The sequence below is a fragment of the Coffea arabica genome, chromosome 2e (genome assembly GCF_036785885.1).
Source record: "Coffea arabica cultivar ET-39 chromosome 2e, Coffea Arabica ET-39 HiFi, whole genome shotgun sequence".
Classification (NCBI taxonomy): domain Eukaryota; kingdom Viridiplantae; phylum Streptophyta; class Magnoliopsida; order Gentianales; family Rubiaceae; genus Coffea; species Coffea arabica.
The window spans coordinates 7,535,740-7,552,498 of NC_092313.1; the positions used below are offsets into that span (position 1 = coordinate 7,535,740).

At 38.1% G+C, this 16,759-nt stretch overlaps 2 protein-coding genes, 1 non-coding gene and 1 pseudogene across 6 annotated transcripts; 1 reads left to right on the forward strand and 3 right to left on the reverse strand.

Annotated features, from left to right (window-relative positions):
* Positions 1 to 371: 371 nt before the first annotated feature.
* LOC113730603 (cell division cycle 5-like protein) lies at positions 372 to 5,478 on the reverse strand. Its single transcript, XM_027255403.2, has 4 exons — positions 5,097 to 5,478; positions 2,824 to 4,524; positions 1,560 to 1,841; positions 372 to 1,245 (listed from the first exon to the last, which is right to left on the reverse strand). Exons 1-4 carry the CDS (start codon positions 5,271 to 5,273, stop codon positions 688 to 690), a joined length of 2,718 nt encoding a protein of 905 aa, XP_027111204.1. The 5' UTR covers positions 5,274 to 5,478; the 3' UTR covers positions 372 to 687.
* A 2,046-nt stretch (positions 5,479 to 7,524) lies between these two features.
* Positions 7,525 to 13,167, reverse strand: LOC113730604 (protein CHLOROPLAST J-LIKE DOMAIN 1, chloroplastic). Of its 4 annotated transcripts, none has more exons than XM_072078591.1 (10): positions 12,720 to 13,167; positions 12,194 to 12,301; positions 12,000 to 12,104; positions 11,815 to 11,892; positions 11,350 to 11,405; positions 10,498 to 10,555; positions 9,920 to 10,045; positions 9,664 to 9,759; positions 8,507 to 8,578; positions 7,525 to 7,812 (listed from the first exon to the last, which is right to left on the reverse strand). In XM_072078591.1, exons 1-10 carry the CDS (start codon positions 12,807 to 12,809, stop codon positions 7,750 to 7,752), a joined length of 852 nt encoding a protein of 283 aa, XP_071934692.1. In that variant the 5' UTR covers positions 12,810 to 13,167; the 3' UTR covers positions 7,525 to 7,749. The 4 variants fall into 4 exon arrangements, with proteins under 4 accessions (XP_071934692.1, XP_027111205.2, XP_071934693.1 ...); XM_027255404.2 differs by having other exon boundaries at positions 12,194 to 12,284; positions 12,720 to 13,164; XM_072078592.1 differs by having other exon boundaries at positions 7,726 to 8,189; positions 12,194 to 12,284.
* TRNAR-CCG (transfer RNA arginine (anticodon CCG)) lies at positions 13,065 to 13,137 on the forward strand. The gene has a single exon. It is a non-coding gene; the product is annotated as a tRNA-Arg (tRNA).
* An 816-nt stretch (positions 13,168 to 13,983) lies between the features above and the next one.
* LOC113728485 (11S globulin seed storage protein Ana o 2.0101-like) lies at positions 13,984 to 15,657 on the reverse strand (annotated as a pseudogene).
* Positions 15,658 to 16,759: the final 1,102 nt, after the last annotated feature.

Consider the following 16,759-nt stretch of genomic DNA (forward strand, 5'->3'; position numbering starts at 1 on the left):
ATAACGGGTCGAATTTAATTGAACTGAAGCTATGAAGGTCCAAACTCAACTCATATTTTAATTGAGCCTCAAATTTAGGTTTAAAATCTACTTGGTCCAGAATTATAATAAACTTCGCCCTTCTTCTTTTGGTCCAATTGGCCAAGGTCGGTCGAGTTCACGTCAACCCAACCCTATTAACCGCCCTATTCAAGAATGGTTTCTGCATCATTTTTTCAATGGACGGCTACTGCTTAAATTGTCCTTTTCAGTCTCGACTCATTTCATTTTATCTCACCGAACGTTGCGATTTACGGAGAAACGTCTGAATCTATGCTTGGAAAACAAGCCCGCAAGACATCTTTTAGCACGTATGGACAGTTTCCAAAATATGCAGGGAATAGCGTATTAACATTTATGCTCAACTTTATGTTCCTCGGAGAACAGAAAGGTAACTAATGGCAAAAATCCCTCGGAAGCGATACACTACAAATGACGAATGTTACATAGAATTGTCACTCAGTTTTTCTAGTAAATCAAAAAAAACAATTTCAAGCATATGATTGGTCGGAGACGCCAACAAAGTAGCACTCATCTCACTTGTATAGATCCTCCATTGATTTAAGTTGGCACCAGAAATCTATTTTTCTGCATCTTCCACATTGTACATCATCCAATCTTTGCTAGCTTCCGAAGACATTCAATTAATCACGCAGTAACGCTGGCATCCACGACTTCTTCTGTCCCTTGGACCGGACCATTCATACCTCGCTGGGGTTTAACATCAGATACATCTGCATGATCTTCCTCAACGAAAGCTTTGGAACTTAATTCTCCTCTAGCTTCCCCCAACTGTTCCTTCACTATTTCGGGAACCTCATTTGTGTCACTTGAGCTAGGAGGTGCAACTTCTGGGATCACATCAACATCCATGGTCTCATTTCCAATTGAAGAATCCTCATCTTTGGGCAACTCAGGGGCCGCGTTTTCTGCTGCAATTTCTTCTTGTACTTGTGCCTTTGCTCTGTGTTCCTCCAAGAGATTCTGAATCTTCTCTTTTTGTGCCAGAAGGTCCCCAAACCTTTTCTGTAAGGTGCTCTCCAGCTCCTTCTGCTTCTGAACTTCTTCCCACAGAGTATTTATCCTGTTTGATGCAGCCAAGTGCTCTTGCACCTGCAAAGCTTGGAAGCATTTAAGCTCAGTCTCTGCAGTATCCATCTGCTTATAGATGGCTTCAACTTGCGACCATAGCTTCCCAGCTCTCATCTGATGATGTGAAATAACCAATTGTTAGTCTCAAGCCCGAACATAAGTCTAACCAGTAAAGGAACAGAAATAGGAAATTCCACCCTAGATAAGTAAAAATACATTAGCAATCAACCTTTTCATCACAATCCTGAGTCTCTATTCTCATTCACATTATACAGACTTCAAGATCATCCAATTACAACTAGTCATAGTCTAATGGAAACCAATATTTAGACTGAAGCTTCACTTAACAATGCAGGAAATTCACATGGCTGGAACACAAATAAAACACAAAATTATGGGCCCTAATACTATGTAGGGATTAGTAGCACCTGATAACCATCTGTAAGAACTTTTATCCTTCGCTCAAGACCCTGTGCTTTCTTGGTGTCATCATCCATCGTCTTCTTTACACACTCAAATTCATTCTGTAAAGCAGCAAGCTTCTCCATGTTGTTAGCAACACTGGAAAGCCCATAGCCTCTTCGATTAGGGAAATACATAACATCATCTAAGCATGTTTTATGAACTTCGACAAATTCATCAACAGAAGCACTCTCATGTCCCAATGCTAGACGAAGAAACTCAGCCTCGTCTTTTATCAAGCTATCAGCCTGCAAATCAAAAGTCTGATATTAGTTCATGGCGGAAGCATCAGAAAAAAGCTTCTGAAAAAAACCATAGCTGAGCACCAATATCAATTATGAATCTACCACGAGCAAATACCAAGCCAACATTTTACCAAATAATACGGTCAAAGAGTAGCAGCAAACTGATCTCGAAATGGACAGTCTGACTTTATCCTCATGGAATGGTCATTGAAATAGTTTTTTGGATTAAATGTTTGAAGGACTTGCCTCGGAAACAACCCCCATCCCACCCAAAGGAAGAAGAAGAAGCAGCTATAAGTACCTCAAATAGTCTACTAAAATAAGCTACACAGTTGCACTGTGTCTGCCTAAAAGATTTTGACTCCATAAAAAGGATTTTGTGGAAGTCCTCAAACTAAATAACAGCAGTAAAAGGGATACCTCTCTAAGGCTAAACATGATTCCATTAGAAATGACAGAAGGGCCTGCAGGAATTGGAATTCAGACATTTTATTATCTATGAGAAGCTGAACTCCTCATTATGAATACAGTGTACACCAATAAGGTCTGAACAGAGAAGTAACAAATAGGGAAAAATCTACATGTAAAAAATCACCAATGTCATAATAAGGTATACAATCACATCTAGAAGTATGGAAAACCTTTAAACATATAAAATCGTCAATGTCCTGGAAGAGGATACATCTACAGTGTGAAATACCTTCAAGCTGTTGAAAGCATAAAAACTTCTCAACAAAAGCAAAATGATTTTAGAAACCAATGATGCGCCACCAAACACATATACTATTAACATGGTCTAAAAGTAAGAGCACAAAACTATTCAACATCTAGAACTTTCACAACTAAGCGATGCGAAGTAAAGAGAGGAACAAGGTGGAGGGGAAAAAGTCCTAGATGCATCAAATGCACCATTATATAAAATAAGAAAATGTAAATGCAGTCAAGGGGAGTTAATGATATTACAATTACTTACTAATGAACATACCTCTTTCATTTCATTTTCTTCAAAATCTTCAATCACAGGTACAGAAGCAGCCTTTCTTTTTGTTCCTTTCTTCTTCTCCTTCTTCACTTTCTCATCATGTGGATACTTTGCATTATCATGCTCTAGCAAAGACAGAAGTTCCTTTCTTATCATTTCATCAGCCTGCTCAATTAACGTTGGAGGAACAAAAGAGCTCTTGTCTTCATCAGATCTTATTAGTGAAGTTCTGATTAAATCCAGTGAAGCACCAGGAGGTCTAGGTAGTTCCCTCTGAAGTACTTTCGATCTTTTCTTCAGCAATGCTTGTTGCCTAGCTTCCTCCTCAGCCTTCTCCCTAGCTAACCTGTCAGACATGTCTTCTTCAATCTTCTCCTCAGGCTCTTCATTATCTTCAGGAATTGGCTGGGTGACAATTTGGTACTCATTCTTGGGCTGTGGAAGATTTTTCAGACCAGAGAGCAGTTCCTTCCTGGAATCAGCTTGTCTCAGCTTAACACTGTCATGCATCTCCATATCTTCATTTATGCGCAGCTCGTCTCTAATTGGAGTTCCTTTTGGTGTTGTACCAAAAGAATATCCATCCTTTGAAGGTGTCATGCCAATTCTAGGCGTAAGGCCTGGGCCTCCAGGAGTTGCTGAAGGAGTTAAAAGTGGATTTGGTGTTTGGATTTCCTTTTTCCTTGGAGTGACTCCAGAGAAATCAGAGGGGTGAAGTATGGGGTTATCTCCTCCAAGTAAAGGTGTCTGAGATTGACTTAACCTCCTCTGATTTTCTGCCTCCATCATTATGGCATCCTGCTTACCAGCAGGTGTTCTGTGAGGGGTTCTTAATGGAGTCATTCCCCCCTGTGGTGTCTGGGCATAACTTGCAAGGAGGGCTCGAGTGGCAGCATTACCTTCTGTAAGTTCCTCACTCCCTATAATATCACTAGCTATACCAATTTTTGCAATTGCCTCCAATTCATGATCTGGAATTTGTGGTGCAGGAAGATTTAATTTTGATCTCCTCCTTACTGCCTCTGGATCATTAAGCTTGTTTGCTTGCATTATAGCTGAAGGAGCATCCTGTCTCTCTGCAATCTTGTTTCTCGCAGCATCCTGCTTCCTCAGACGAGCTTCCCTATCAACCCTTCTTTCACCTTCAAGTTCTTCAATGGTAGTAGGGAATTTCGGTTGCTCCACTGGCCGATCTTCATCTGTAACATCATAAAAGCCCGGAGGAGGCTTCTTTTCAAAGGGAATTTCGGCATTGTAATCGATTCCCCTCCTCTTTCTCTTCCTTTGCCGCACGTCGATTCCAGCAGCCTTTAGCTCTCTCCTTTTCTGCAGTGAAGCAAGCCTTCGAGCCTCTTCAAGCTGCTTCTCCCTTGCTTTCCTTTTAGCCTTTTTACCTCTGGTGTTGGCTAACCGAGCTCGTGCTTCCGAAAGCATCTCTTTCTCGTCCTCATCCATGTCCACGGGGTCAGGACGGGCAGGCTTTGATTCTGGATTTGGATCGATCTCTCCAGGACGCAATTTGCGAGGATCATCTCCTGCCTCATAGTTCTCGTCCTTCGCACATGCAGCATCAAGGAGTTTCTCATAGCGTTCCAGACACTGAGATGGAGTACGACCAACAATAGGAGCAATCGTTCTCCACTGGGTGGGCATGAGCTTTGCAAGATGTAACAGTTTCTCATCTTCTTCTCTCGTCCACTCAGTCTGAAATGAAACATGAAAGGGAGCTTATAATTTCATTTTTCACTAATAATACTTTGGCAACGCACAAACTGCAGTGACAAATGAGAATGACATAAATATCAAGATGAAAATAAAGAAAACAGGGTAAAATAAGAACATGACCTGGCAGAGCAACACCCACCCCCCCCCCCCCAAAAAAAAACAAAGAAAATTATCTGAAGATATTACACCCAAATTCAAGTAAACTTCTTCCATATCCACAAAATTAGAAGCAAAACATATGATACGTCACATCCAGTTCTAAACATGAAACTCTCCGCACACAAAGCTTAGCTACTTTTACAGGTGTCTTTAAAAGCACTCAAAGTCTCAAACCCAAGCCTATAGATAGTCAAGATGCACAGATATCCATTATCCATTGTAGCTAGAGAGGAAAAACACGAAATATTCCGAGCACTAAAACCAAACAATAATAGCAATCAATAAACTTCCTAGTACGGCAATGCATTAACCTAATTCTACTATATTACACAGCACAAATGCCCTAAATTCGAAGAGTAATAAAAAAATTTGCGGGAGAAAAAAAAACATACCTTCTTGATAGAAGGATCGAGCCACTCATACCAGCGAGCTTTGCATTGTTTAGCCGATTTACGAACTAAAAGCGAGGAGATTCGGGCCCATTGATTTTTCCCATATTTCATCACCGCCGCCTTGAGGATTTCATCTTCGGTGTTTTTCCAAACACCTCCCTTTATCATAATCCTCATCTTTGCCGGCTTTTGTTTCCTCCCTCCCTCTTCTTCAACCAAACAAGGAAAACTTCAATGATAGATTTGTACAGAAGATTTTGATAATCTGAATTTGTAGAAGAAGACCGGAGCAGACTAGGTTTTGGTTTTCCGGTGGTTTATCCGTCTTCTCTTCTGCACATTGACCCGCTGCAAAGTTGTAGCTATAGAAATCCTTCGGTTTGGCCCACTTCTGCCCTTTAGTCATAGAAATATTTCGGTTTGGCCCACTTACTGCCCTGGCTCGTATTTAGTATTTTCCTAATTGGGCCAAGATCAGTCCCTTACACTACATTTTTTCTTAGTCTGGTCGGAACCAACGAGCCCAATGGGAAAACCGAATTTGTGTACGGCCTGAATAACTATTTTGGTATGGTTAAAGCCATAAACTCCTGATTTGGGTGTGTTAGAGTAAAAAGGATTGTAAATAAGAGATTCTGGTTCAAGACATTCCACTAATAAAAGAAAAATAGAATTAAAAAAAATTAATTTCTGATACAAATGTTTTAAAGAAGAAAGAATAGTAAACAAGCCAATTAATATCAACCATTCGAGTCAACCGAGTGAAAAAGGAAAATTAATTCCTAATAGGAAGGCCTTAAAAGAAGAAAGAATAAAGAAAATTAATTCTTGATAGAAACGTCTTAAAAGAAGAAAAAGTAATAAATAAGCTGATTAATATCAACTACTAGGGTCGGTTCAATTGTCAGGGAGAGGCTTTTGAGGATTTTCCTTGCTAATATCTAATCTCATATTATTTTTCAACTCTAAAATTAGTACAACTAACTAAAATTCTTAGCCAAGTCTAAGATCAATCTCATATTTTTGAACTTTAAAGTTAGTTGAACTTAAAATTTAAGATTTGTTTATTTATTTGACGTATATATGATAGATCTATATAACTTTTATAATAATTGTTACTTTCCTTTTTGTCTTGCTTTAATATGACCTTATTCTATAATTCATTACTAAGGATTTAGGCATTTTTACATGAAACTTTATTTTAAATTACATTGTGTGGGGATGGGACGGGTTGGGTGGTACGAAAAGAGAAAGTATAAGTGGGAGGTATTGAGTTCAAAACTTCCCACTTATAGTAAAAAAAATAACATTATGAATATCTTAGACGAAAAGCTAAAATGGTTGACAATTGCCATAATATTTTGAAAATTTTATTGTAATACATTCTAAGAGTTCCAAAATATATTTAAAAAAAAAAAAAAACTAGAAGAGACGTTGTATATCCATTCATCTATATTATTACAAAAATATTCCTCTTCATTTGACGTAGTACAATAAGGAAATGCTAAATTTATAATCCAACAAAAAAGTTGGATTATGTCAAATTTTTAATAGATTAATTTTTTATATACTAACAGTAACAGTATAGTGATTTTTTTTTTATAATAGCAATCTCGGATGTATGCTACATGTGTATAATTTAAATTTTAAATTTGAATTTATGTTATGTGACATTATCTAAACCTACTTGTGTCAAAAAATCTTTACACTCACAACACATAGAAAAGTTATTCATTTTTAGTAGGATTAAGTTTTTACGCATTGACAGTGTGACAACGTAGTGATTTTTTACACTAACAATTTTGAATGCATGTCACATGTGCATGATTAAAATTTTAAATTTGAAGTCATGTTATGTGACAATAATGCTAGTACAAAAAATAATTATATATGGTCAGTGTATAAAAACAAGTTATCATTTTTAAAAGCACTTTGTCTTCCCATCATCAATCCATTATCTCGAACCAACAGAAAAAAAAAAAAATCTGGTTCAAATTGTAACTCCTAAAACAAATACTAGCTATGAATTATTTATAAGCTCGAAAGCCAGTGATATTTCAAGAGAACAAACATAGGAAAAGCTCATCTCAAAGGTTGCGAATTTTCTTATAAAGCTTAAAGCTAGCCAACTTGTTAAGGCTGTCGATATTTCTCTGGCATATCATTGCCTTTGACAAACAACCGTCCAACATAACCGCACATCGCGAGCATAAGCATCATTGTGTGCATCTGCAAAAAACAATCTACTAAAATCTTGAGTCTGCTTAGACTCTAGTACTCTGACTTGATTTCCTGAAGGGGGGAGTGGACGTTACATCAGACTCAAGCAAAAGCACACGAAACTACGCCATTAATCTTTCTGGGTAATACCCTAATAGGACTCTTTCTGGGTAAATACGGCAATAGAACTATAAAATGCACTGCTATGTATAACAGGGGAAATCAAAAACACAATTTCATTTCATCCTTGTCGCGGTTAACGAGCCGTCCTTGCTTCGTAGCTTAGAATTAGCTCGAAGAACCAAGACGGCAATTAAAATATGTTGCTAGTTACAAAATTTGATGGCCAATTACAATGGCCACGGTGTCTATGAAAAGAAATATACTCCTTTGTGAGCTGCACAATTCCTTTCCTTGGGTTCTTAAGTTTTCATCATCGGTAAAATGAGGCCATAACATAAAGCATGACTGCTGTTGAAGCAGTAATGAGCATTTCCTGCAAAAGGCATGGATTTCTATTTGAGTGTGATAACGTAATAACATTCTCCAGACAGAAATATGAAGAAATGCAATAGTAACTGGTGGAAACTTAGTCCTTTCTTCCTCTTTCTACTCGTTTATTTGCCCTGAGCGCACAGGGCAATTCTCAGAAAAAATGAGGCTAGTATTTCCGATCTCTCAAAAGGAGGGTATAACTTGTATCCACCACTCTAAAATAACTACTCCTGGGTAAAGCACTTGAAGATGCATACTTGTGATGTATGTGATTCCCACACTATTAACCCAAAATGGAAGGAATGGCTTCTAGCCATGGAATCTTGTGAACATCTAGAAGATGCACATGAACTTCAAGTCCTCAACAACCACCCTGCACTGCACTTATGAAGATGAAAGTAGCCAAACATTTGCCCAAGGAAAAAATACCCAAATGCTTCCGTAAGTTCTTTGATTTGTCTTTCAAAATCAATATCAGCCTTAGCTCTGCTCAACCATAACAATAATAAACTACCAAAGCCAAAAGGATATCAACACCATTTTAATGGATGGTTAGTTCGGGAATGCACCGTCATGCATAAAGTTAAGCCAACCGGAACACATTTGAAAATTGAGACAGCATAAGCTGGGTCTACGATAGATCTTATTCATATATATAAACATTTAACCATTAATTTTGAGAATTAGTTATATACCTGGTTGTAGTACAAGAAGCGAGGTATATAACCACCTGCAACTTCGATCAAATTTAAAATACCAGTGTATCCCTGTAATAGAACAATACGAAGAACAGATGAAGATGAAAAAAGTGCAAGCAAGTCAACATAAGCAAATTCATCAAACAATTGTGAGAAATCAACCTAGCACCAATGCTGCAAGAGTGGTACTTTTCCAAGTTACTGTTGTACCCAACAGCACATTTACCAAAATCATGTCCTAGCTATAACAGATGCCATTAATTACAGGAGCCCCTTACCATAATTGTGGAACACAAATTTATCCTCAAAAAGAAACAATATATATATAGCAGATATACTTAAACATAACTCATCTATTTATTTTCTTCATAAGCCACTTTATGCTCTCACTAGTTACATTAATGCAAAACCTGGCCTAAGAATTGCATTCAATCATTATGCAAGCACAGATGCCCTCACTTTTTGTGGGGGGAGAGAGACAGTGTCTTGTCTCTGCCAAAAGTATTTGCTGAATTTTCGAATGCTCTCCAATTTCATGTTACTTGATATTCACAGCAAATTTATCATAGCCTTTGTATGCTAAAGAAAATACTTATTTTTTGGTATCTGAGATAATCCGTCTAACACATCAACTTTAAGGATTAGCACAGTGCTAAACATTATCAAAGTATTCTGGAAGAGTGTACTAAATTCAAGCATTGAAAAGTGTCCATGAGAGACAGCTACAAATAACCACCAAACTGGACATGAGAGCAGCCACACAAAATCTAACCTAGTGGACTTGTTCTGCTCAGAACTACAAGATACTGTCTTCTTCTGATAATATGTTCTTTCCTGTTCTGTTCTTTGGAACGCCAACACACAGTAATGCTCCTGTTGAACACACTTAACTACTCCCAGCAAGTCCCACTTTCTGAAGGAGAAAAATTGGAGCTTATCCCTCAAATTAATGATGCATATCAATTTGTGGTAAATGTAAATTTTTAATGGCATCCAAATGTGGGTGGAAAAAAGATCCAAAAAAGATGAAGTGGTGCATGAGGTAATCCTATCCAAACAAAAATGGAATTGCTTCGACAAAAAAGTTAAGACATCCGAAGCTAATGACGAAGACAAATTTTTAAGTTGAACATGAGTCCACAAACACAGCTTACCAATGAAGCAACAGCTATACAACCAAAAACCAATGAAAGAGATCTGAGTAACCTCTTCCCCATTCTCAACATTCTCCCTTCATCTTCACCCTCTTCCTGCAGCAAGAAAAGGCAGCTTAGATGCTCAAACATATTCGAAAGAAGTTTAGCAGGGACAAAAAGTAGAATTAGTCATGAAATGTGCCAAAAGCAGGAAATTACATATGCAAGTAATATAAGATACTACAATTCAGCCCAACAACCAAGCAACACTTACAGTAAATGTGGGAGAAACCGGTGGTTCGAATGCTTTCAACTTCTCAAATATGCGATATACGAAAACAAAGGCCAAAAACTGTAAAGGTTTATATTCAGCACTACGCTGGATAAAAATCCAAGCTGTCTGCAAAAGACTGAAAAGTTAGGGTACCATTATACAATCATCAAATTTATAATCAGAAATTTGACAGTGATATCATTGACATGGCAAAATAGTCCGCAATGGAATTATAACTATAACTTCTATAATCCACACACAAAGCTCACTTTGCCTAGAGTACTCCACACCTCAAGCAAATTAGTGATCTCAATCAAGTAGAGTTTTCCTACTCTTCTCCTCTCTCTCCCTCAGAGACACACCCATGCACCTAAAAGCCCTAACATGTCAGAAACGTGGTAATATTCATCATATGCACATATAATCTTTGAAAGTTAAATATTATCATAATTCTTCTTGGTAGATGATCAAGCTGTTCAAAAGTGAGACTTGACACATTTATGTCACTTAAATGATATATTCTTTCCATATGGTGATATCTCTCTTAAAGGGCTACAATGATAAATTGCATCTCTTACAAATACTGCTGATATTGCCATGTTGATCTTTATATCCTTTGGATCAGACTTTGTGGGCCTGAAAGCACAAGCAAGACTGGAGTTACAAGTTATAAAATTGCATCAACTTTTGCAGCAGAAAATTTAAGAAATGATTTATCAATTCTAAACCAAAAGGAAAAACAACAAAATAATAACACTATTTGGATATGTGAAAGTTCTCATTATAGTTATTCCTAATCGATTATCTAGAACACTTATAAGTTTACATCCACAACATTACCCAAAGAAAAGGTCAATCTCAGATAAGCCTTATAAGCATAGAGACTTGGACAGACATAATGAAACTACAGAAACCGCTTCACTTCAAAAGGTTCCACCATAAAAGCCATGCAACTTGATTCTATCTCTACCATATCAAGATTTCCTAAATGGGGAAAATAAATAAATAAAAAGCTCCGCTTAGTTTCCCTCGCAAGTATACCATTATTCCACAAACTACAAAAGTTAACATGCAACGGAAGTATCTCAACCGAGTGCAGGTATAAAGTTTCATCGTCAATATTAGTGATTATCTAGAAATAAGATCTAAGACTAGATATCTATTTCTTCTGATTATTACTATTTTCCCAACAACAAAAGAAGTGATAAAAACAAACATTAACTAGAGATTTATTCCTCATTCTAGTAAGAATGCAAGATATATTTCCTTATCTACAGAACAAAATATAAAGTCCTGTGATTTCACCAAAGCCTTGTTAGACCAATGGAGCATGTTTTAGAATATGAAGCACTGACTGTGTCAATGCATCATAAAATCAGATAGGTTGCAATTGATTGACAAACAGTAGCATTACAGGTACTGAAGGATACCTTGGGCCCCAGGGAACAATAGGCAGCTTATCAGCAAACTTTATATCCTTCGACACCTGAAATATTACGCACGTAGAATACTAAATAACAATAGTCACAACACTAATTTGCAAAAATACTCCATAGCTGAAATTTATACTTTACTTGATAGACAAATAATTTAACACCCTAATTAGAGATTTCAGCGAGAAATGGTGGATAATTGATTGTTTTCTCTCAACCATGTTTTCTCGCCGTAAGTTCAGAATGTGTCACACTGATTAGCCAGGTAAAATGTTTGTCTTAAGAGTAAACTGTGCCTTGGAAGGGGAAGAAAAGAGAGAAAGGCAATTGTACTCATTGGACTACTAAAACCTGAAATGACACAACATGAACTTAGGTAACTATACACATATGTTTACCTAATTATGTAACAATTATTTCTGGAGATTTAAGCAAAGGAAGAAGGATATGTTAGAAATATACCTTGAAAGAACCAAAAGTTTCACCTTTCTTCCGCTTTGTTAATTGGGCCATCATGATTTTATCATATGCTTTCTCCAACTGCAAGTGGCACGTAAATCAACCATAAATATCCATCGTGCCAAATATAACAATGCCTAACCAAAGTATACAACATAATGTGAAGACTTGGGGGAATTGAAACACACCTCAGTTGCAGTTGCCTCATCACCTCTCTTCTCAGCATCCTTCTTTTTCTTCGCATATGCTGCCTTAACCATGTCAAATCCCTCAATGGGGCTTACACCAAGAACCTATACAATACACATATACCCGACAACCATTGATAAGAGAACCACTTACTTCAATATCTACACATATTAGTGTAATAGCAGGTTCATACCTCGTAAGGATTAAAGTCATTACTTGGACTCCCAGCAGCAGATGATGCAGCTTGAACCATAAATTTACCAACTTTGTATATTCTAGGAAACCTGATAAGTTGAACATTCTGATGCCACAGTCAATTGCAAATACAGAAAATGGAACCAAAATTTACTTTCGTTTCCTTCAAAAGCAGCAAAATTGAATAATGATTGCACAATCAAAACTCAACAAAACATCCACTCTGCCCAAAAAAAGAAAAAACATATTCTTATTTGTTCTCCGATACATGTGCACATTTGAGTCTAACCCTCCACTTGGCTAGGTAAGACGATAAAATGAACGTAGAAATCGAAGTCAAAGAATCCAATTAAAGCTTCCTCAACAAGCCTGCTCTGCATTGCTTGTTTATTTGCTTCTATACATCCACCGTCAATTCGAAAGCTTAAAATATGCCATGAAGTTTCTTTTCTCGGGCAGACAATAGAAATGACCCAAAATAGTGGCAGAAGTATCGTGAAGTTGACTGAATTTGGAGAAATTACCTGAGATTGTTGGAAGGGATAATTCTGCAGAGTGGAGCTGAACTTCTGAGAATATAATTTTTGGGAGAAAATAGAGATGGTTTGGGACATTGAACTAAGCTTGAAGATATCGTTAAAGCCATCGGAATTGGTTCCTGAATCCTAAGACTAAAGTGTATCTAATCTATGTTTTGATTCAAAGCTCCGAAGGCCAAATGTTAAAAAAGATTGGGTCAGGGTTTTGTGTAGGGGTTTGTAGTGTTTTGACGTGGTCGAGACTCGACGGAAGCCGTTAGCCGGCGAGTCGGTTGCAGAGGTTGCTTCTTTAGTGATTTAGTAGTAACCGAGACGCGCAGAACACAAGACGTTCGCGTGGCCTAATGGATAAGGCGCTCGCCTCCGGAGCGGGAGATTGTGGGTTCGAGTCCCACCGTGAACGTTACCGGTGATCATCGGTGCTGTTTTAATGTAACATTTATTTTGGTAAAAGCTGTCCAAAACAAAAGATCAAGAAGGATAGCTGTGTGGGCCGTGGCCCATCCGACAAATCTTAATACTAACATAATACTGTTCTTTAATTTTTTTTAAAATTCTTGTTTTATCGGCAAACATCCTCATCAATCTATCACCAATTTTCCTTATTTTAGTCCCCTCTAAGGCATAGAATCTAAAGCAAGAAAGTGCATACTTCTTTATTCTCAGTTGACCGATGAATGTCTAAATTAGACAAATCCATTTACAAATTCAAGACCAAGATTTTATACATTTTACTCTAAATTAACGAATTCTTAGTGATATTATGACTTCAGCACGAATAATCTCTAACTAAAAGAGAAGGGCAAAAAATTGTAAAAACCATAATAATCTCCTTCAGCCCGAATCCTAAGCATTTGTAGCCCAACACCTTAAATTCTAGTGAAGCATAACAAAAGTTACAAAACCATCCTTAACTTTTCATTTGTTCTTGAACTCTTTGCTGTTTTTCCATTTTTTTGCTTTTTCCCTTTGATCTAACGTATCTCTCCTTCCAAACTTGCGGTCTTAATAAAACAGCTTCAGTTATGTTGGTGCGACAAATTACCAAATGTTATTTCCTTGCGGGAGAAAACAAACTGGGAAATTTTCAATTGCCTTAGACAATAGATTATATAAGTTATCCAAGTATTAGTGGCAGGGTACGTCACTCAGCTCACCCTCCATCGAGGGATACACAAGAGACTTATTCTCATAGTACATAGCTAGACAAGATGCATATATATCAGCACTGGGAACAAAACTTGTTAATTTAGACAATGAACCAAGAAGATCCTCCTTGCAGAGACTGAGAAAATTGCGGGCTGAGAATCGTCACTTCTTTCCTATTATACTTAATCCTTCTTGCTTCCACCGAGGAGAGCTGATAAGAATTAATCAGCACATCCTCCGGCATGGCCTGAATTACAGATGTTTTCCCTGCGAGAGGACTAGTCTTGGCATTGTCGTTGGTCTTCACATTGAACCATTCAAGTCCTTCGTTTCCAGCAATTTTTACACGTGCAAAGTTTTGTGGGATGATGAGAAGCTGCCCTTGTCGTACTTCTCCATCATAAACCGCTCTTCGAGAACTTCCAACGATCTGTACACGGCCATTTCCTCTGCTGATATAGCTTATGCTGTGAGCATTTATGTTCCAGTGAGGTGCAACCATGGCATTCGGGCGGAGGAATCCTCTGCCAGCGCTCAGTTGGAGGTATTTCAAAATGGGAAGGTTCATGCTGTTGAGAGAGCTTATGCTTCCACCACGAGCTGTGTATACATCTGCTCTTTCAGGATTTGCAAGATTTTCCCGAACCCTCATGGTACAAATGGTCCCTTCCAAGCCATCATCGGCCTTGAAGAATCCTGTTTGTTCTTGCTATTCTGCCCTTGGCCTTAGTACATGGAGCTCGTTTTTAACTCTCACGACGTTTCCTCTCCAGTCATTCTCGTTTTGTAGCTTTCTGGCGGTCTCTTGGCTTATGCCGAAAGCCTGACCCAAAATCTGTACATCAAATCCCTGGAAGATACTGTAGCCTTGGTAGCGCAGCTGCTGTTGTGATTGTTTGCCCTGCCAGATTCCTCCTTCTTCTTGTTGTTGTTTTGGGTTGCCAGCAAGGAAAAACCTCTACTAAACAATAAGCCAAGGATTACACATATTAGAGTTTAATTTGGAGAACCCGAGAAATTGTAATTGCTCTTTGTTAGTTGTTCTAATATAGTGTTGACCAATTTCTTACCCTTAGGTTTTGGTCGAGTTGGTTTTCGAAATTGCTAATGTCATGGATTACAACGAGAACCAGATCCTCATTGTCTCGTTGTATGCCCAATGGGCAACTCCAGCAGGCAAGGCAAGGACATCTCCCCTGTAGAATTGATGGACCTTCTGGTGTTGATCCCTGAACCTCTGTCTTTGACTTCTCTGTTGGGATTGCTAGAATGATTGGAAGGTCTCTGGGCAACCGGGTAACCGCGTTCCAAGTACGCCATTACCTAGCAATAATGAACCAAAACAGTACGTGCTTGGTTTTGTAGAACTACAAATGATATGGATACGATAATAAACTACAAAAATTCATTCATGCATGCATGCACGCTAGGTTATGGAAAGGACTAGGTGACTAGCCTTGAATAACGAAGACTAGCGCTGGTGCATTATTGAAGGAAGGCAGAAGGAGGCTTTGAGGCTCGATCACATGACGTATTGCAGAGACTCCCGCACACCTCAGCTGTTCGGATCCCAGATTTCAGTGTAACCAGCTTCATGCTGTAAGAGGCAACAGCGTTCTTGTGGGCTCAGATTCTGGAGATTGCATTCGCCTAGGCCGATGCCAAACTGGCATTGTTGCTGCTGCTGTCCGCCTTGAGATAGCCTAGAAGCTAAGCAGCTTGGGGATAAAACAAGAAGGCAAAGAGCAAGAACTTGCAAAGAAGAGCCTGCCATTTCTTTGGCTAGATATAGCTAGTTTGATGATATATTGTTGTTTCTTGATGGTATGATTTTGCATGGTGCGAAGGGTATGAATTTGTAGGCGAGGAAGGATGGCTAAAATGTGACACTTGCAATGGGAATTGGCACCTGCCGGAGAGGTTACCTCACATTTTGCATGGATACGCGTAGAATTGGTGTAATTCGTACATTTCTGCATGATTTCTTGTGGCTTTGAGCTTTAAGCGGTCTCGTGTTGTCACGCCCAGCTGTTTCAAGTCGTGCAAATAATTACAGACACAGTGTCCTGGATGTAATAGTTATATATGATCGAACAGTCGATGATTCAATACATGAATTAGAGATGTCGGAACTCCGAACATTTACAATATTCAATGTGCACTTGAAGACAAAACAGTTTAATTATTTTCAAAGGTTATTTTGTTAGGTTTGTGTTTCTGCACCGACAAACTTATGACTGTATCTTTTGTCTCGCTGGGGAAAGTGAAATATGACTGAAATTAAGGCTAGCATAGCTAAAGCTGCTGACCGTTAAAGCCGTGCATAATATAAATTTCTCGTAACATGATGTACTTAGCACAATCCATTGACACTATAAATTTCTTGGAACCTGCATCTGCACTCTTGAGTGAGTGTTTCCTACGTTGCTTTTTAAGCTAGAAGGCAAAAACAAATCAAGAGGTTTTCTATTCAAAACTTGAAACTTTCAAATGATAAGTAAAACCGAGAAGGGAACCTTATAGACCTTCATTCATCATTTATGGTGAGCTTTGCTTGGTAAGGTGACTTAAAAGTGTGAAGTAGATCCCTTGTTAAGGTAACAACTGAGCTCATAACTTGTAATTTTCACTTCTATTACGTATATACACACGCCAAGTTTTGGGTGATTTAGTTGTAAGAAGGCTTAGTTAATTTCTAATTTCCAGGATTAGTAGGTTTTCACGTGAGATATACATAGACATGCACATCATAGTCATGAAACCACAGCCGAAGGACTCATAATAGTTGACACCCTTTATAGTTTATACTGTACTAAAAAAAGTTACCAGAAGGTGGCATGCCCCATTTCAGTCTTTGAAGAGAAAAAGCACACACT